The sequence below is a fragment of the Leptonychotes weddellii genome, chromosome 1 (genome assembly GCF_054177405.1).
Source record: "Leptonychotes weddellii isolate Sample4059 chromosome 1, ASM5417740v2, whole genome shotgun sequence".
In the NCBI taxonomy this organism is placed as follows: Eukaryota; Metazoa; Chordata; class Mammalia; order Carnivora; family Phocidae; genus Leptonychotes; species Leptonychotes weddellii.
The window spans coordinates 173,161,583-173,182,764 of NC_138369.1; the positions used below are offsets into that span (position 1 = coordinate 173,161,583).

A 21,182-nucleotide genomic window follows, 5' to 3' on the forward strand; every position below is an offset into this window, starting at 1 on the left:
AATCAGAGCAAGATCCCTGGTATTTGGAGGAGAGTGTCCTTTTTATCCACACTGACTTCCACATGCTGTGTGCGGGCACTCTAGCAACATGTGTGCAGCTGCCTTCTACTTGGCTGGGGTGGGAATGGGTAGCTATTTCTGTGCTAACAGCAGAAATTGACCAAATTTACCAAAATTGGCTACAATTTGCCATCCATATCTTCCACTAGAAGTTGCAAGCCTTGAATAGACTCTAAGGTTCCAAAATATTTACATCAGGCAGATTCTGCCAGTACAATTGTTTTTTAGGTAGGGAGACAAGATTCCTGGTGCCTCTAGGAATCACCTCCTTCCTAGAATCCTTCCCTTTCCATTTATAATTCTTCACATTCATCGACACTTTAATTTATAGACATTTATTCTTTCAGCTTTAAAATTCAAGACCGAGATGATTTTTTTAAAAACTTTCATGAGGGGACACCTGGGAGGCTCAATCGGTTAGGTGTCTGCCTTTAGCTCAGGTCGTGATCCCAGGGTCCTGGGATTGAGTCCCACATAGAGCTCGTTGCTCAGTGGGGAGTCTGCTTCTCCCTCTGCCTTTGCTTGTGCTCTCTTTCTCTCTCTCTTTCTGACAAACGAATGAATAAAATCTTTAAAAAAATTAAAAATAAATAAAAATAAAAACTTTCATGAGGGATTCCAGTGGAATTGTTCAGATGAGCCTCTTCAGTTTATATGAAATATTTGTAAAATTTACACATGAATATTTAGCCATAGAATTATATGCCTCATAATTTAAATACTCCAAAAAACATTTTAAAATGCTTTAAGTCAAATAATTTGATACTTTTAAAAATAGCTGTCTAGAAATATATTTTTATAAAATACTCAACATATTTACACATAAATTCTTTGTCACAAGTTGTTTAAGGATATGATATCTGTAAAATATGAATGACAAGCATTCATATTAATTTACTTGAAACACTTAAAGTTTGATGGAAAATGAAATACATATATATTAAACAAGATAAAAAAGGAACATACATGATCCAGAATATTTAGATATAGTAGAATGTTTCTATGTTCTGAAATTCATTGAAAAATATCAAGAAACTGATTAGAACTGATTGAGATGTCTGGGTTAACTACAGAAGAGCATGGCTTTTTTAGCTGAAATTTTAAGTACCATTATGAGTTTAAAAGATAGTACATAACTTCCTTGAAAAGAGAGAAAGAAAACTTTTTAAAAAGAAATGAGGGGGGGAAACTGCCCAAGTTGCACTTGGTTCTGAATCTTACATTCTAAGGGAATCTCTAAGCTGTCGGTATGGTTTGGTGTGTTGCAATAATAGAGAACATAAATAATAGAGCAAAACCAGTTTGTTCCTCATTATTTGGAAAAATGGCTAGGAATATATGGGCTTGAGTGGGATATATGAAATAATCTGTTTGATTTGGTTTAAAAAATAAATAAGAAAAAATTGGCCAAAATACACAGTAAGCAGAACCAGCTGGGAAATGTCTCTCTTGTGCAGTGAAAAGGCTCAAACTCAGAACTCAGGATCAGATAGTCTGATCTGACTTTGCTCTGAATCTCCATCATCACATTTCTGCTTTTATTATAATGTGCTCCTGTGAACTAAAGGAAAAAAATCACTGGATTGTATTTATCGTATGGTGCTGGGAATTTATGAAGATCATCAGCATGCATTTACATGGTTCTTTCTGATGACAATCCAGAAATGCGTAAGTTAAGTAGAATTTTCCAAGAGATTGTGTTCTCTAATAGCTTAAATTAAATCTTAAAAGGCATATACAGTATTACCATTTTTGTTAGTTTATCATTTTTAGTTTTATATGTAATTAGTGTCTTTGGGAAAAGAATACTTTTTCCTACATTTAGGTTTTTCTTACATATAGATTGCAAACTCTTTAAGTTCCTTTTTTACAAAGGGGTTTCTGTACTCTGGTTTTATAGGCCAGGATACAGCTCTGGGAAGATGCAAGGCTTTAACTCTAAGACAGAATCTTGTTTAAACTTTACTATTTAGTGGCTGGTTGATCTTTCTGAGCTGCCATTTATTTATTTATGAAATGTAGAATGCAACCTAACTGGACTAGTCTAAGTGTGAAATGAAATACCATCAAATGGGATTTGAATAATGGATTTTTTTTTCTGACTAGCAAAAAGTTTTTCTTGGAGAAATAAAATGTGCTTTCAGTGTTCAGCAATAAAAGAGTAGGGTTAATAAGTGATAAAGGATACCAGCTATAGAGTTAGCAGTGTCCACTTTGGGTCAGCTTCTTTTAAGGTGATATTTTATTTGACATATTTTTTAAAATATCAATTCAAAAATTTTATTGAATTCTTACTTTGCATTCAAAATGTGTAGGTTCTATAAAGGGTGGAGACTCTCTCTCTCTCTCTGTGCATATGTGTGTGTATGTGTGTGTGTGTCCTGTTCAGCGGATTCTTACAATAAAAAATTCCAACAATAAAACAGCCAAATACAAAAGTAAGGAGCAGAATCAATAACTGAGAAAAATATATATATGTTATTAAGAGGTTATATTTAAGGCTTAAAAAAGGCTTAAAGTTTCTATAGGCACAGTGGGGGGGAGGTGGCATTTAATTTCAAAAGCTTAACTTATGCTCACAAACCCTGCCAAAAAAAACAAAACAAAACAAAAAGCTACAGCAACAAAAAGCTTGTAGCATTAAAAGTTTTGTGGGCACAGACATTTTGAGAATTTAGTCTATTTATAAGTGAAAAAATAATACTCTGATTACCTTTAATCATCAAGAGATTTCGTGAGTATTTTACAAAAACCTGTCGTTTTAGACTATAGAAGGAGATTTTCGTAATTATAGATCCATCATATTTTATGTACTAGATGGGTCCTGAAAACAAGTATCATTTGAAATTTTCTGGATGAATAATTTTTATATGCTAAGTAATGTATTTGAAGTGAAAAAAGTATGAATTGTTTGTGAAAAAATATTCTTTGATGAAACTGTCCTGTTTTTAAATCAAGGTTTTTATCTAGAGTATACTTCAAAGGGAAGCCATTTGATTTCAAGAGGCAGTATGTATTTCTTGTGTAAAATCTCATGTCAGTTAAAACTCCCTTGTTAAATTGTTTATTTTTATGCAGTTTATAATCATGATTAAAAAGAACATAAAAACAGTACAATAAAGAAAAAATTATGAATTTCAGAAGTGATGAGCTTGTGGTCTTAAAATACTGCCATCAACATACTGTCTTGAGCAAAAGCCCCACACAAACCACATAATAATTTGATTAATTTTTCTCTCTACTTTTCATCTACACATATCAATATGAATTATGTATTATACAGAATCAATTCATAAATGTTATATATCTTAAAGTATATGTATCCATGCAAGTTATATATTATGATTCACAAAAGTTTTTAGGCACTTTTGAAAAGATGAGATTATATCCTTTGCAACTAATGGAATCTTGAAACAATATGATTTGTACAAAAATGCATGTTTTACTTTTCAAAAATAAATGAAAATCTAGCTGAACTGAGATGATTACTTACATAAACTTCTTAAAACTTAAAGACACTGCACTGGAATAATCCCTCAAGTCATTCATATGTATGTAGGGAATAACTGGAGTGAAAGTACTAGAAAACATTCTACATTATGGATAAAATACACTTTTATTTAAACCTGTTGCAAACTCCTACAGAAGACAGTCTGATAATTCCTTCTAAAAAAAAAAAAAAGAAGGGGCGCCTGTGTGGCTCAGTTGGTTAAGCATCTGCCTTCAGCCCAGGTCATGATCCCAGAGTCCTGGGATCGAGCCCCGCATCTGGCTCCTTACTCAGCAGGGAGCCTACTTCTCCCTCTGCCTGCAGCTCCCCCTGCTTGTTCTCTCTCTGACAAATATTTTTTTTTTTAAAAGAAGGAATAAAAGAGTTTTTCTGGCTTATTTTCATTGTTTAGAGAACAAAAGCTGAATCTTAAATGAGAACCTTCAGGGGGTTTTATTATATTGTCAGATTTATCTGAGGAGATTAGCAGCAAGTGTAATTTTTAATGATGAGTCCCATCCTAGGTAAGCTTTGTGATTTCTCATAGCTAGCTGACCTGTCTCATGGTTCCTGAAAGCCTGAATAAGTGGCCTTTCAGGTGAGTGATACAGCAGTTCGACATCCAGGGAGTCCTTACCTTCTTACACTGACTGGCTAGAAAACCCCATGGAGAGTCCTGAGGTTTAAGAGAGCCAAAAGATCATGGCTCAATCTAATCTCACTTTAGAACTTTGCTCAGCCTAATTAGTTTACAAATATGTAATTTATTTTGCTCCAAGGGTCATAAATATCCTGTAGCTTCTTCTTCTCTTGACAGCTAAAGGGATGGGATCTACAAGACGTAATCTGAACAAACAAAAACTTACTTTATTAACTCCCTTTAATGAAGTCTGATTCCCCTCTTAAAGGGAAAATTAAACTTCAGATTTTTCTGTCTAGCAATACCATCTCCGTACTTGCAAAAATAATGTAAAAAGTTTCTGTTTTCCTTCATTTGCTAGTTTCAGTGTCATTATTTTTATACAGTTCAATATTTGCTATACTTTTGCATTTATAGCCAGGTGACAAAATGGTCATTTATGAAACTCAATTATATTTAAATCAGGCAGAAACATTAAATTAATGAAGAAAACCAGATTCTTTGTAGAACTTATACCTGTTGCCATGTTACAGAAAAATTCGTGGTGGTTTATAATTTTCAGAAGAATTGCATTTTGATTTCCAAATCATGTTAACTGAATATCACTGTAAAATAATTTATGCCATTTGTCCTTAGAGAACTTGTAGTAGTTTGTAATCTAGATCTACTTTCACCTAATTTTTGAGTTTGAATTTCTAACAAATTATAGGGAAAGAACCCATCCCACACCTCAGTTTGTGGTTCTTTTGTTCTATTGTATGAGCACATTTGGGGAAAAAAAGTCTTCCATTAACTAACTTCATAATTTGAGGGATGAGTCTATTATAGAGTACACAGCCTTTCGTTTTTCAAGTGGTAGTTTGCTTTCAGGCTCTACCTTGGGTATTCAAAAACCCTGTGTTTGGTCCTATGCCAGGAAATTGTGGATGATTTAATGTATGTATCCTCTCATTTAAGAAAGGCAAGTCAAATTACAGATCCGGGCTTTGCCTCCCCTGAATCTTTTCCTTTCCCTCTCTTTGAATTGGTCCTAATTTATGGAGCTTTTTCTATTGCACACAATAATCTTTATGTTCACACAATGTTAATAAGCCCTATAATAAGGATTATTGTAGCAAAAGCCTTACAGGCGGGACTCAAAAACAGACTGACTTCTTGTGTATAAACTTTGTAAAACTTGCTTCAATAGGTTTACTTACATGCCTCTCCCCTATAATTTTGAAGGCCCTCCATGAGGCCCCCTCATCCACTTTACCTTTGAGTGTTGTAGCCCAGTGCTCTAATAACAGTTCAGCCACTATTTAAGCTCTCTGCTCCTCTCCTCTGCAAACTGCTCTGCTGCGAAATTCAGTCAGCAGAGGGGAGAGTCTGGACATGGAGAACAGAAGAATATGAGGAAACTTGATTCTGAGTTGATTATAATGTAATTAGAGAAATGAATTTCCCCTTGGCAGAGATAGAGGGACAACTCAAAGCTCCTCACAAGCCCTGTGTAATGGGAGAAGAGGAAGAATGCTGACCGTTTAAGCCAGAAAGAGCTTTCACTAGAAACATTCAGATAATCCAAGTAAAATGTGGAAGATTTTTTTTTTTTTTTTACGGGGAGGAGGGAATTGTTTTAATTGTTTAATCTAATAACCTCAATTTTCCTTCATTAGGTATGCTCTGATACTTTGCTAGCTCTGTTATCCATTTTTAACCTAAAAAGATGAACCGTCTGATCTCCACACTTTTGATTTACAGATGATTTTATTTACAATTAAAATTGTGTGATTTGAATTCTACTGATTTTCTTGCTGAGTTTTATCAAGGCAAACAAATGAACAGAAACATTACCAATTGTTCTCACCTACAAGGCTGAGTTACAGTGTATCAATGATCTTAAAATGACGGTATTAAAGAGGGCACGTACTGAATGGAGCACTGGGTGTTATACGCAAACAAGGAATCATGGAACACTACATCAAAAACCAATGATGTATGGTGATTAACATAACATAATAAAAATAATTAAAAAATAAAAATTAAAAAAAATAAAAATCACTAAAAGGAACTAGAAAACAGATCCTAAAAACCTAGAGAAAAAAAAAATGATGGTAGCAGTTGCATCTTTACATCATAGAAATATGGAGAGGCATAGCACCTAACAAAGTTTTCTGCAGCAGGAAAGGCATCTATAGCATTAATAAGTATCTAAATACAGAGTATTTTTGCCATTAAACAGAGTCGAAGATGAACAACTTTTGGACTATCAATTGCATTATCTCAGTCTCCATATAATATACCCATTTGCATAGATCAATGATGTGTGGTGATGATTATTTCACAGAGCACAGATTATTTTATCTATACCTTCTTTCAGTTTATTTTTCTACTTTTGTTTCTATGAACTTAATAAAAGTGTCTTTGTTGATGAGTTGGGAGACTCACTCAGCCCTGAGACGGTAGGATCTCAGTCAGTGGTGGAATTGGGCTCAGAACCAAATGACTTCCTTCATGATTTTAAAGCATGCATCATGACAGGGTCTTCTTGCAAAGGTTTTTGTAGTCAGCCTAATACCTGCATGAGTCTAATATGTCCCCATGCTACATCAAGCCATTCTCCATTAGGGTAAAGGATAGGGCAATCAAACACCGACTGCTTCATGACATCACATTCAACACTGACTGGTCTGTGAAAATATTGACTGTCCAAAGGCTTAAGCATTTTTATTATAAGATCTAAAGAACAAACATGCTTTTATAAAGCTTTAAAAATCTCTGCAGAACAGTAAGCCTATTTCACATTGACTTTAAATTTGTTATATTTATTTACCGGCAAATTGATAAGATATGATGACTTTTAAGCTCTTGAATTCCTTGTTATACTGACCTTGGACAGAATCTTTCAAGGACAGTAGGATTTCAACTTCTCAGCATTTTAGCTTTCTAACTTTTCATTTGATTCCCTCCTCCCTTTCCTTAATCTGCATGATCTAATGCACTAACCTCTCAGTCATAACTATTTATTTTTCTTGGACTGATATTATATATACATTGATTCCAGGTCACCAAACAACTGGATCTGGGTTTCCTGAAAAAGCTTACAGGTTGTTAGCTTGTCAGCAACACTTGGATTAAGCCTTTGTATTCCCATTTATCCTTGTAGCTTCTAATCAGTTATATCAGGATATCCCTGCCCATCAGTCTTTCCCACATGGCCTCCCTTAACTTTGACACCAAGTATCATAATCTGAGGCTTTGACAAGGCAATGCATTCTCAAAAACAAGGTCAGTTTTCTTACGAGGTAGAGAAACTGAGAAATACAAATGTCAATTTTGCCAACTGGAAATATATCCTTTCTGCTGGTTTTAGAACATCTGTAATGTATTAAATAAAGTCTGGTTGATATCTGGGATCTTTTATTGCCATTAATAATTATCTGATATATATGACAAATTATATCAGATACATGTAAAATATATATGTAACTTTTATATATTTTAAATTCTGCATTTTAAACAAAGAAAAGATCTTTACCATGCATTCAGCAACTTTTTTCTTTTCTGTAGTTGAGTAAGTAATTCAATGAAATTAAACAATTATAATAAAAAAGCTAAAGAGATGTCATGATAATGAATATTAGGGAAAAGTATGAAACAAAAGGAAGTATCAAAACAAGTTCATTAAGTATATTCATACCATGTGGAATGAAAAATGTTACCTAAAGAATCTATATTATAATGCAACTAGTTTTCAGAAATATGCTAATAACTCGTATTGTAATTTTATTGAATGTATCATCTTCAGGCATGGTTCATATAAAACAGTATCTCTACAGATATGATCCTGGTTACCTATGATTTAAACTTTTATTTTATGATTGATTATATCTTGTATTATGAGTTGATCATTTACTTGGAGTTATTATATAAGCCAAACATAATTTCTTTCTGATTGTTTATCAAGGCTTTACCACTTCCACTAGTAAATTTCTGCACTACTTTTTTTTTTAAAGATTTTATTTATTTATTTGACAGAGAGAGAGACAGCGAGAGAGGGAACCCAAGCAGGGGGAGTGGGAGAGGGAGAAGCAGGCTTCCCGCGGAGCAGGGAGCCCGACGACGTGGGGCTCAATCCCAGGACTCCAGGATCATGACTTGAGCCAAAGGCAGACGCTTAACGACTGAGCTGCCCAGGAGCCCCAATTTTTGCACTATTTAGCAAAAGCAGGAAGGCTGGAGGCATCTATGGAATTTTGTTGGCTTCCTCAGAGGAATTTGTAAAGATATGATATTTTAAAGCTACCATTGTACTCAAAATTCTTTGGCAAATTGAAGAGGTTGGCATGACCCAGGAGATGTTTCTAATAACCTTCACATCCCTGTACTTTTTCAGATTCTCTCTTCTTAGTGTCAGGTTGAATCCAGGTCTCATAAAGTATAGAATTAAAAACAAATTCGGAGAAAAAATACAGGAGGTGACAACCTTCAAACCAGTATTAAAAATAATTTGATTTGAGATTATCAAATAAATTATCTATTTTGGTTGTAGAGTCAGCTTTGTGACACTTTTCCACCATGAGTGAAACACCTTATACCTGAGGCCAGAGTCCTGTATATTGAATTCCATATCTCCATGAAATGGGTTCCATAGAAATAATGGATGTAAGGGAGATAAAATATTTGGGATGCATACCATAAGGATGTTTTATTTAGATCATTCTTATTTCTTGAATATATTGTGAATGTATCATAAAAGAAGCTATTAATTTTCTTCTTTGGAAGTTACTGCGTGGAATCGGAAGGCTAAAATAGAGGTGAAGAAGGGCAGTGTTCACAAATCATTATCTTATATGTATTTTCTATTTTTTCAGGTATTTTCTGGGAAGATTGACAGTGAAATTATTCACTCAGCTTTGAAATAGGTTGTTTTGTTTACTTATTAAAATATATTAACCATAGACATCTATATACTATTTTTCATCTTCTAGCAATGGTTGTTTTGAGCAACCTGGAACCAAATACAACTTATGAAATCAGGGTTGCAGCGGTAAATGGAAAAGGGCAAGGAGACTACAGTAAAATAGAAATCTTCCAGACATTACCAGTCCGTAAGTAATTATCTCTGTTTTGCTCTCTGTTGCCATTCTCTTCATTTGCAAACTTATGGGATCTTAAAATGCAGGGAGGTGTTTCAACACTTTGGGGAAGTGAATTAGGTCTTTGTTGAATTGGTTTCTGAAAACAGTGGCATCTAAGTATTTAAAAATAACTTTTCTCTGGAATGAGACAAAAAAGAAAAGGTGCACTACAGTAAATACAGTAAAACTGCCCTCAGGAAATTGTCCTCATCAGGAAGGTGTCCTATTCATTAATAGTCTGATTAATTAGATTATAGTTCTCAGACCATGGTCTGTGAGAAAGTAAAAATAGTGACTATGTAACACGTACAATATTTCATTCTTTAGATGAGACATGACTATTGCCTTTATCCTATAAATTCTGTAGGCCCTAAGTGTGAGAAAAAGGCACCACTGAATTAATCCATTGTCATGGTGACTGCGGAAGAGATAAGACAGAGCCTTGTCTCTGCTACTGTCCTCTTTTGGGGTATTGTAATCTGTAATCTGTGCATCACCCTGCTTGTTATATACACCTAATATGACAAGTTGGCTACAAGAGAAACCATTATTTTAATCAATTCCTTTTTGATAGAATTTACATTTGTTCTGAACTTTCTTTTCAAAGGAAGCAGCAACTGTAATGGAATCACAAATTTAGTGTATTGTAAAGGTTAAATGTAGACATAAATACTGTAAATTTATATGTTAAAACATTTGTAACTGAAAATACAGTTCCTGCTATTATCTCAAATGTTATTATCAAAATAATGTTACAATATTATTAAATGAATTCAGACTGCACAACACATACATTCTGAAATTTAATTTAGAAGTGATATTAATCTACCTGAATATAAAATCCATCTTATCATTAGATTTTCCCACAATCTCTTAAGTCTTTTTAAGAAATTATTATACCTGGGGCGCCTGGGTGGCTCAGTTGGTTAAGCAACTGCCTTCGGCTCAGGTCATGATCCTGGAGTCCCGGGATCGAGTCCCACATCAGGCTCCCTGCTCAGCGGGGGGTCTGCTTCTCCCTCTGACCCTCCCCCCTCTCATGCTCTCTCTATCTCATTCTCTCTCTCTCAAATAAATAAATAAAAAATCTTAAAAAAAAAGAAATTATTATACTGGTTTTTACAGACATTTTAATTCATTTATCAAAAATATGTTATATTGAATACAGATCATGTGATATCATAATATCTGCACACTAATGTAATTAATTTTAATGAAGAATCACTCCAAAATACCTCTATTTATTTTGTTTCTCTATGGCTCTAGTATACAAGGCTATTTTATTATATACTTGCATGTCACCACACCCCACTGACATATTTCCTTAATGATATGGTTTTCTCAAATAAACTACTCACTTCATATGGTTACAAACACCATATTTAAAAAAGATAACCGGCTGAGGAAAAAAAAAAATAAAACAGATTGTCCAAATTTGGAGGCATAAAATCCTCTTCACTCTACTCTGCTTAGTTTGTCTTGACATTCCTCTGAGTAAACCCATACTACAAGTTTCTGGAACCTTGCAAACTAAAGCATGTCTCCTGAAAGTTCCTTAGTATTACTATATTCCTATCTATAGGGAATTGGAGAAAAAAAGGGTAGAGGATGACAGCGCATGCTGAAGGACATCACATAAGTGACACACAGCAAGGAATTCCCATTCCAAGTTGTCAAGCAGTGATGGCGTCCTTCACATATTACATTTCACTAGATCACTGTTCATATTAAACATATAAGCATCTTTGTTATAAGACCACCTCCATGGGAAGAATAACATCAAAGGCAAATATGTTCATGAAGTTAGAAGAAAAAAATATATATTGGAACACATATCTATTGATTAGTTACTACAAAATTTCTGTATTCAAATCTGCATCTAATTTAAAAATACTCATTAAGGGGCACCTGGGTGGCTCAATCGGTTAAGTGTCCAGCTCTTGGTTTTGGCTCAGGTCATGATCTCAGGTCCTGAGATTGAGTCCCACATCAGGCTCTGTGCTCAGCATGGAGTCTGCTTGAGATTCTGTCTTTCCATCTCCCGCTGCCCCCCCGACGCATGTGTGCTCTCTCTCTCAAAATAAATAAATAAATCTTTAAAAAAAACCACTCATTAAAGCAGATATATATGCTAAACCATTATCTTTATTGGTAAGTATATATTCCATATAGTTCTATAACTTAATATGTTTATATTAAAACATGTACAAAATGTTTATAAAAATTTACATTAATAAATAGGATTGCACACTATTAATAACACAAGAAATAAAGTTTTCACGTTTATAATGAAATACTATTATCAGAACATTCGCATATCAGTATAAATAATATTTTGGTTCTTGGTGTCACTTCTATATTTATGTAGATTTATGAATGTCGCTGTTTCTTAGTTGGGGAGAAAGGATCAGAGATTTTATCACAACAAAAGGCAAATGGAAAATGGTAAATTCAGGATCACATCATGTTTGTTTTTTTTAATTATTACATGACAGTGTTCTCTTTATTTGAATGCAGTTTCTCCAGGTATCTGAGGTGTGTATAAAAACCAAGAATGTCGTATTGCTTATTTAGGTGAACCAAGTCCTCCATCCATACACGGGCAGCCAAGCAGTGGGAAGAGCTTTAAACTCAGTATCACCAAGCAGGATGATGGAGGGGCCCCTATTTTGGAATACATTGTGAAGTATAGAAGTGTAAGTACCTTTTTTATTATCATTTTGTACAGTGTTTTCAAATTGCATTAAATTTGCATTCAATTCATAGACATATTAGGCATGTATGTATATTAAGTAACAATGATAAACAGTTCTTCTAGAAATTCAACTGCTAATTGTCCATTGCTGAAATTCATCATTATAAATGGTGAAATACTTGCCTTTTGTGTGTGTGTATAAAATCTAAGCATTTATCATCAAAATAATGCCATGTATCCATCTTGTGATTTCTAAACTTGACATTTCAGAAATGAAATAACATTTTCCTTGTTTTTTGACAAGTTTAACAGGATGTTTTCACCTTTCATTCTGCTTGATATTAGTAACTTCAAGCTAAGCCCCTCTTCTCAATTTTAGTTATTATATTATAGGTAATTATTTAGTTATTGTATCAAAATATTTTATTTTTATTTTTATGAATTATTAAATTATTTATACCTTAAATTTATAAGCCTTTTGATATGAATCATTTGATTAAATAACAAATTAATTTAATCAACCTTTAACAAAGAATGGCTATATTGAACTTGTGGAAGAAGGATTAGTTTTTTTCAAGTTTAATTAGCACTAGCTAATATGGAATTTTGGACAGCTAAGAGCTGTTTTGGGACTTAATACGGTAGTAGATGAAGGACATCCTTTGGTTGCAGAGTGATAAAGAAAGTGACCTAGTGGACTTTGCCTTTGGCTGAAAATTATACCCAAGGCCACTAAAAGTGGCTTCTCTTAACATTGCCATAAGTGCCATTGAGTATTTGTGTCTATTGTGGAATATGTTAAAAGTGAAACACAATTTTAAATTATTATTTATTATTATAACTTATCTTTCTTTTCCAGCAACACGGTATACATTTTCTAAAAACAAAATTAAAATTATGTCCCATTAGAGAGAAATATTTCTCAAGACTGTCACTAAATGAAAAGTGGTTAGTTGGGTGTTGGGTCAACTAAACATTAGGGTCTGGGGTCTGCCACAAATTGTTAAAGTAATTATCTTTATTATCACAACAGCTGTCTCAGTCCTCTTGGGCTACCATAATAAAATACCATAGTTGGGTGGCTTAAACAATTGAAATTTGTTGTCTCACAGCCTGGAGGTTGGAATTCCAAGATCAAGGTTTGGTTTCTTCTGAGGCCTCCTTCTTTGGCCTGCAGGTGACTGCCTTCTTGGGGTCATGACCTTTTTTTTTTTTTAATATATTTATTTTTTTAAATTCAGTTAACATATAATGTATTATTGCTTCAATTATTCATCAGCGGTAGAGGTGAGTGATTCTTCAGTCTTATATAATGCCCAGTGCTCATTACATCACATGCCCTCCTTAATGTCCATCATCCAGTTACCCTATCCCCCATCCCCCTCCCCTCGGGCAGCCCTGTTTGTTCCCTATGATTAAGAGTCACCTTTTGTCTGTACACATACATCCCTGACCTCTCTTCATCTTCTTATAAAAATATCAGTCATATTGGATTAAAGGTCCATCTAAATGACCTCCTTAAATCCATATTTCCTAATAAAGGCACGTCGGCGTTTAGGGATTTAACATATGAATTGGGGACTGGAACACAATTCAGTCCATAACAGTGGTTATCATACATGAATCCTGTGTATCTAAAAGGACCCACTATTGGCATTTTGAATAGCATAATAGTGAGCCATCCAGAAATCTACCCCCTATTACAGAATGTTTAGTATCCTTGCCCTCACTCACTTTAAAGCCAGTTGTGTCCCTGGTCATTATTGAAGCCAAAATGTTCCCTAGTGTAGCACTGCATCTGTTTAGAGCCAATTAGATTCACAAAATGGGAAAAAAAAGGCATTTTAGATATTCAAAGGGAAATTATATATATATATATTATAATAATTTATTCATTTTATTATTTTATCTATTTTTATTATTTATTATTTTAATTGATTAATAATATAAATGATCATTTAAAATGCTGACCAAATTTATTTTGATTTCTTTAACATAAATTAGAATTAATGTTTTATGGAAGTTTTGTGTGAAACATATATGGATACAAATAAGTTGAAGTGTTAAGTATAATAAGATTAGAAAACTTGGAGTAATTCAAATTTCCATAAAGATGATGAAAATATTTTAATTTTTTATGTAGTTGATATGGCTTAGTCTTAGATTAAAATTTGAATGAAGTTTTATTTTCAGTAAATTTGTATCTTCCATTTATTCCCTTCTCTCCCCCCCAAACTAATAATAGCTGTGCCCTATTTTCACCTATTTATTCAACATCTGTGTTTCCCCTACCAGTAAAAGAAAGTTTTAGTCCCTTCTCTAGTCCGTCTTACTTCTGTCTTGCCATACCCCTCCTCTCCATTTCCAATCCCCAGGTCTTTCTAACTTGAAAAAGTGCTAGAGGATTTGTTTTTAAATATGATAATGAAAATAATTGGTTGCATAATTAAAACATAGCTACAGTTGACTGATAATCAATTACTGTGTTACTGCTCTCAGACTTAATAGCATTTGGGGATGGAACACTGTTTTAGTAGCTGAATTTTAGGCTCCTATGGCAAGATTTATAAAAGCAATTCCTTGGGGTGCCTGGGTGGCTCAGTCGTTAAGCGTCTGCCTTCGGCTCAGGTCATGATCGCAGGGTCCTGGGATCGAGCCCCGCATTGGGCTCCCTGCTCAACGGGAAGCCTGCTTCTCCCTCTCCCACTCCCCCTGCTTGTGTTCTCTCTCTCGCTGTGTCTCTCTCTGTCAAATAAATAAATAAAATCTTAAAAAAAAAAAAAAAGCAATTCCTCTCCACCCTTTGTACTTCAAGGAAGGCATTTCTCCCTCTTGGACCCTATAAATATAAATATAAACCATTAATCAAACATTGGTTTGAAGGGGAGTTGGAGACACAGTTATGGAATGAATAAGTCACTGGTATAAAAGACACAGCATTAGGAATATAGTCAATGATATCGTAATAGAGATGTGATGTATCTGGAAAGATGGTGCTACATTGGTGGTGAGCATAGCATAATGTATGAACTTATTGAATCTCTATGTTGTACACCTGAAACTAATGTAACATTGTGTGTCAACTATACTAAAAAAAATAGATACTTTTTAACACTTTTTAGTGGGAAGACTAAACCTTACAGAATGTGGGTAATTTGGTGGGCATGAAGAACAGATATCAGAACATAAGACTTTAAAATCGAAACAGTTTTGCAGCACAAAGTGTTGAATTGAAATCTGCCTGTGGAGATTATACCAACCCCTCGACTCTCTCATCTCACTTCAATTGGCTAGCTCTGTGCATCCAAAGTACAGCCATTCTGACCCACTTTATCTTTACCATATCGTTTACGGTATGCCTTCTACTTCAACACATTGAAATAATCTCTATATTTTTATTCTTTTTTCTTTCCCTTCCTTCTCTGCCCTCTTCATCCTACAAACATCATGCTCTACAGGGCTAATAGGAAATCCCATGATTCAATGTAAATTCTATGAATGTGGTCAAACAAGAGCATATCTTGGGAAGGAATAATTTTCTCCACATTTTCTTTCTCAACAGATTAGTTCTTCACATTTAAAAATTCGGATGGCCTAGCCAGGTGATGCATAATGAGGAGGAAAGTGTTGTGATAAGCACTGGGTGTTATATGCAACTAATGAATCATTGAACACTACATCAAAAACTAATGATGTACTATACAGTGCCCAACTGAACATAATAAAAGAGTCAAACTTGGGAAAAAATAAATAAAAATAAATAAAAATTTGGATTTTAAGATTTGGCGGCTGTTTTATGGCAGTCTTTGCTTTGATATTTGCACTTGTATTGAAATAGTTACAATTTCAAAAAGGTTTTAAATCACCTGTTCTCTTTATGTGATTCTAAGCCACTTCATCTATTAGTTGCTCAAACTGCATGAATTCCATAGTGGAATAAAGTACAATTGAATAACTTAAAAAATTATTTAGCAATATGCGATGCATTTTTTAATTGTATAACCTCTATGGAAAGGAAATAGGGGAATTCAGAAAGTAAGCAACATCATAAGGATTTTAAACTTGATTGCTTCTTTGACCCTATCTTTCAACTCTCCATGTGCATGAGACTGTATGTTTTACAATCTAGGAACAACAGAATTGAGATAATATATTCCCTACGTGAGTGTTGATTGCTAGCAGACATTGAATCTAAGTATTAAACCTGCATTTCACCAGGATGAGGAAAGACAAATCATATCCTAATATAGAGAATGTATAACTTAATATAGATCAGGAAATGCATATAGAGCACCTGACTTTGTTCCGTTACACATTAAGAAGACAGAATTTATGAGAACAGAACTAGGGTAGTAAAAGAATTAGATGTCTCTATGCATTCTTTGTGAAAATGAATGTCTCTAACAATAAGTCAGTAGGATTAAACCGTGTGTTTGGAGAATAAAGACAAGCTTATTAATTTCATAATGTATATGGAAAAATGAAAGAAATTATTTTATGTACAGAATATTTTACATCTACTTTGTGTTGTAGAGCCAATGTAACTCTATATAATTTAATAAATAGTCTTTTTCACGCTTCCACGAGTTTTTCACTGCTTTCTCCCTAATTTGATGATAGCTGTGGGATCATAACTATCACTTAGTGTTGGCACATTAAATGTTTCCTGAGCTAAGAAGGACTAAAAAAAAAAAAAAATTAGCTGCTTAAAATCAATTGTGAAGAAAGTACTTTAGGAACTAGCAACAGTGTTCTAGCATATGTTTCTGAGTCTTAATTGACCTTCTTAAGCTATTTGGAGTCTAGAAGGCTGTATCTTAATGGCCATGGGAAAAGAAAAGATAATTTTAAAAAGGTTCTTAAAATAATACATATGTAAAATTGAGTTCTTGTTGTTGAGATAACTTATTTTCTAATTAATTATTAATAATAATAACTTATTTTCTGATTTACCTATGTTTAGGTGGGTACACTGAAATTTATTTAAAGCCATCACTATAAGTTTTGAAGCATTTTCAAATAATAACTATGGACATTAAAGAGTCCTAAGCTTTCTGATAATTTTCTTTGCACTAGTAAAGAGGATGAGTTTTATTCATACTGGTATTGATATCTTCAAAAATACTATTTGTTGTCTGAATGAATAAATATATCAAAGAATCAATGAATAAATGAGTCTGTGTTGAGCAGTTATACATAATTCTATAATTAGATTAATAAATCTAAGAAATAATGCAAGAGAAAAAACACTTGTACTGGGTGAATTTTTATGGATTGTGAGAACACAGAAGGTGATGGATAGGAAAAATTAGATCTTAGTTTTCCCTAAAGAGATATGTGAGTGATGGAGACTAGGAATAGATTAAGTAGGATCCAGTTTACAAAATTTTGCCAAGCCTCAGGATATGGGACAAAGGCAATTTGAATCAGTTATGATAATAGAAAAAAAGAAATCAGAATTTGAGTCAACTATACTTCAATTAAAAAGAAAGAAATTAGAATTTGAAACTTTACTAAAATCCTCCAAATCTTACATCTTTTGATATCACAGTGGAGTGTATGAGTGTGTGGGTGAGAGTGTGTGTGTGTGTGTGTGTGTGTGTGTGATTGCTAAATCACCTCTCTGATATTCAGAGTAATAAATGGAGCTGTAGAGAATTCTGGGGCCTTTTATAAGGTCATACAAGTAGTGAATACCTGAACCATGCTACCAGGAAATCTAGGAACCAGAAACCGCCTTACATGGCAACACAAAATCTTAAAGCATAACACAGGGGAGTCACGAGGACCTTAAAATTCATCTAGTGAAAGAACAAGCTCACCTCCTCTATTGTCCTCTGTTGATTCTGTTTTCATTTAAGATGATGTTGAACATATATTCCCTGAGACTTGAAAAAGGATTAGTGAATTACTTCTTATAAATAAAAGCAGTCAGGGAGTCCTCTACAAATAAGAAAACCAACACTCCTTTCATCTCTTCTCAGCTCTCCTCCCTATACGATGATAGCAAATATTTCCCCATATGCTGGTATTATGATTTTAAAATAACTGTTAAGGAGAGTCTCTTAACTGTCATTTGGCCCTGCTATCTATTTTCTGAGAAAAAGGATTGCTTAAGAGAAGCCATATCAGAGCAAAATGGCCATTTTTCTTTTAGTAGCTGCCCTTCAACATTTAATTGGCTTATTAATAATAGCCCTATTCAACAAATCATCTCATTAAGTTACCTAGGGGAACATTTTGCAACTAGATTATCTTAAATCGTTCCCTAGGCATTCAAATTCTGTAAATTAGGCACTCTGCAGATGCATAATTGAGATTTTGATACCCAGGGGAGTATTTGGTAACACCCACTTTAATTTTTTTTTCCTATTCCCTAGGAATAGCAATTAAGGGATGAAAAAGCCTCCTTGTCTAATGTCGAATGGAAATTGACTAAATGGGGGGAAATATTAGAACTCCCTTTGGTTCCTTATGCCATCAGTCCAACTATCTAAAATGATGGAAGGGCTTTTAATTTATCATGTTAAGAGCTTCAACAATTAAGAGTTAAATGATGGGTAATTCAGAAGAGACTATCTGCATGTCTTGTGCTTGTCAAGAAGTTCCCTTCAAATGGTCAGTTCCCAGAAATAGTATTTTTGGAGGATTATGTGAAGGACATGAAGTCTCTCCATCACTCTGAAGAATAAATTTTGTCCTGGGGTAATCCAGATCTCAGCTGTTGGTTCATTTTCTGGCTCTTTCACCCATATCTCCACTCAGATCCAAAGCAGAACTCAACTCTGGATTTTCACCAAGGTATTCATTCTCACCAAGCACTTCACAGTTGCTTAGGACTTCTGGAATTATTGGGGTAAAAGGAAGGCCATAGGGGCAACTCTTTAGTGCTTCATGTACTCTTTGTCTTTATCTAACCTTTCAGTTCTCCTGCTTCTTACAACCTCCTTCCTGTAGATGGGCATATGTGTATACATAGTATAGAACATATCAGATATTTATGTTATATAGATTTTATTGTGTCTGTATATGTGTATATATTGTGTCTATATATGTGTGTATGTGCCTAAACACATATACAGATATAGACACAATAAAATCTACATATATACATACATATACATATATACATGTAATATATCATCTAAGATTGTTTTTGAATAAATATTTTTAAGCTTTATTTTTTTGATCAATACCTATAGTGTTGTTACATTTACTGAAAACAATAAGCCTATAGTGTGTATCTTTCTGTCTCCCAGTGTTGGTACACCTTTCTGAGATTTTCAATCATTGTGCTTACTTTTGGATCTAAACCTCTGTGAAAGAATCACACTTTTTCATTAACTAAGTTAGGAAAAATGAAAAATGACACTGGAGTTTATTATTTCCAATGAGGGTGACATCACTTCCCCAGAGAGACCTTCTGAGGCCCTAGACTCTCCTAAGTTACCCTGTTTTATGCTCCCAGAGCATTCTTCATTTTTCAAAGAGCTCATGTCTTTCTTCCAGGCTGGTGTACATTCCAAGATGAGCATATTGTACATGTCCTGCTCACTATTGTGTTCAGAGTTCTAGAACAGCCCCCCCTCTACCCAATAAAGGTGGAATTAATAATTGATGGATGAATCGATGATGAAGGAAGGTGTTGGGAAAATCATGGCTGTTCCGTACAGCTGTCCCAAACATTTCAAAAGTGCTCCTCAGTTCCTTTCTTAGACTTAATAATCATTTAGTGATGTAGACAAGTTACAAGCATTCTGGCCCAAACTATTCGGTTTTCCAATGGCCTCTTCAGTACACCTCATAATACCTTAAATAGTACTGGACAACAATTTATAAACTTAATCCATTTATAAGTTCAAAAAGCAAAGGAAATATCTCTTGTTTATATGATAACTTTAAGTGCTTTTCCAAAACCCATGACTTCATAGCATTAAGGGTGCTAATATGTTTTAGTTTTAGATGAAATATCAAAATAGGCTAACTGATACCTCTGTAATAAAAATTCTATGTAACCAAAAATAATTAAGTAGGAAAATAGAGTAATAGTATGGTATCAAAACAGTAATGTCTTCTTGTCTCCTTTTAATGGACACTTCATGTTTGTAGTATCATCAATTTAATGCGATCATGCATTTAACATCCACAATTTAATCTCAGAGAATAAATCCTAAATTTTCACCATAAATGCTGAAAACATTGTTATGCTTTATAGTCAAAGAAACATTATAAAATATTGACTCAACATAAGGTAATACTGGGCTGAGCTCTGAGGTTAAAAAAGATTGATCTGTCTGTCATCTGTCTATCAATCTATCTCGCCAGACCCTAATTTACTTACAATTATATCTCTGGGAAATTGAGATTTGCAATTGCAGTGATAATTTATTAAATATATCATTCCAGAAAAAATATTTTATTTTCATATAGTTATTATGGAAATAGGCTCTCCTTAATAATGGTTGTCATTTCTTAAGTGCTTGTGATTCCTAAGGCCCTGGACTACCCAAAGTACTTGGTTTTCCTCATTGCTCCCTCATAAAAGCTGACAGATGCAGCTGTTACTATCATTTCTGTAATAGAGATGAGAGAAATGAGGCAAAGAGGTTAAGGAATGCACCAGTGTTTAAATGGTTAATATGGCACAGCCAAATGTTCACATTGTTTAGGATAGTTTGAGTCATTAAGTTGTATAAATTTATTTTTCTGTGTTAATTGTAATCATAGTATATTTTTCAAATAAAGGTTAATTCAAATATGTGATCTAAAGCATTTCTTTTAGAAAGACAATCAGGATTTAAGTGTAGATGTTCAAGGATAGCATAACACATTTTATTTTCTGATGCTAATAACATTTTTAACAGGTAATATTTTTTCTTATGTGTTGTTTTATTATGAGTCTAAAACATCAGAGTAATAAAAATACTCTTGGTAATTTAAATCTGTAAAAAATATCCAACCTCTATTTGTAAGACATTTTGTCTCCCCGTCCCCCCACCTCAAACCTTAAACAATAGTATCTGGCAATTATTTTATGGACATACTAAGCTTTTTCTGTAAATTATGTTTCATTTTTTCTGTCCACATGACTATTAATAATCAAAAAATGGCCAAACAGCAAAATGATATCTGTGAAATAAAAATAAATTCTTAATGAAGGTGAATTATCAGCCA

At 33.7% G+C, this 21,182-nt stretch overlaps 1 protein-coding gene across 2 annotated transcripts in view; it reads left to right on the forward strand.

Moving 5' to 3' along the window:
* Positions 1-21,182, forward strand: part of NCAM2 (neural cell adhesion molecule 2) — a 470,380-nt gene that overhangs the window by 405,025 nt on the left and 44,173 nt on the right. For both annotated transcript variants that reach the window (XM_006727618.2, XM_031031149.2), the window contains exons 13-14: positions 9,164-9,283; positions 11,888-12,009. In XM_006727618.2, coding sequence (XP_006727681.1) covers positions 9,164-9,283; positions 11,888-12,009 — 242 coding nt within the window. The remainder of the gene's footprint in view (positions 1-9,163; positions 9,284-11,887; positions 12,010-21,182) is intronic.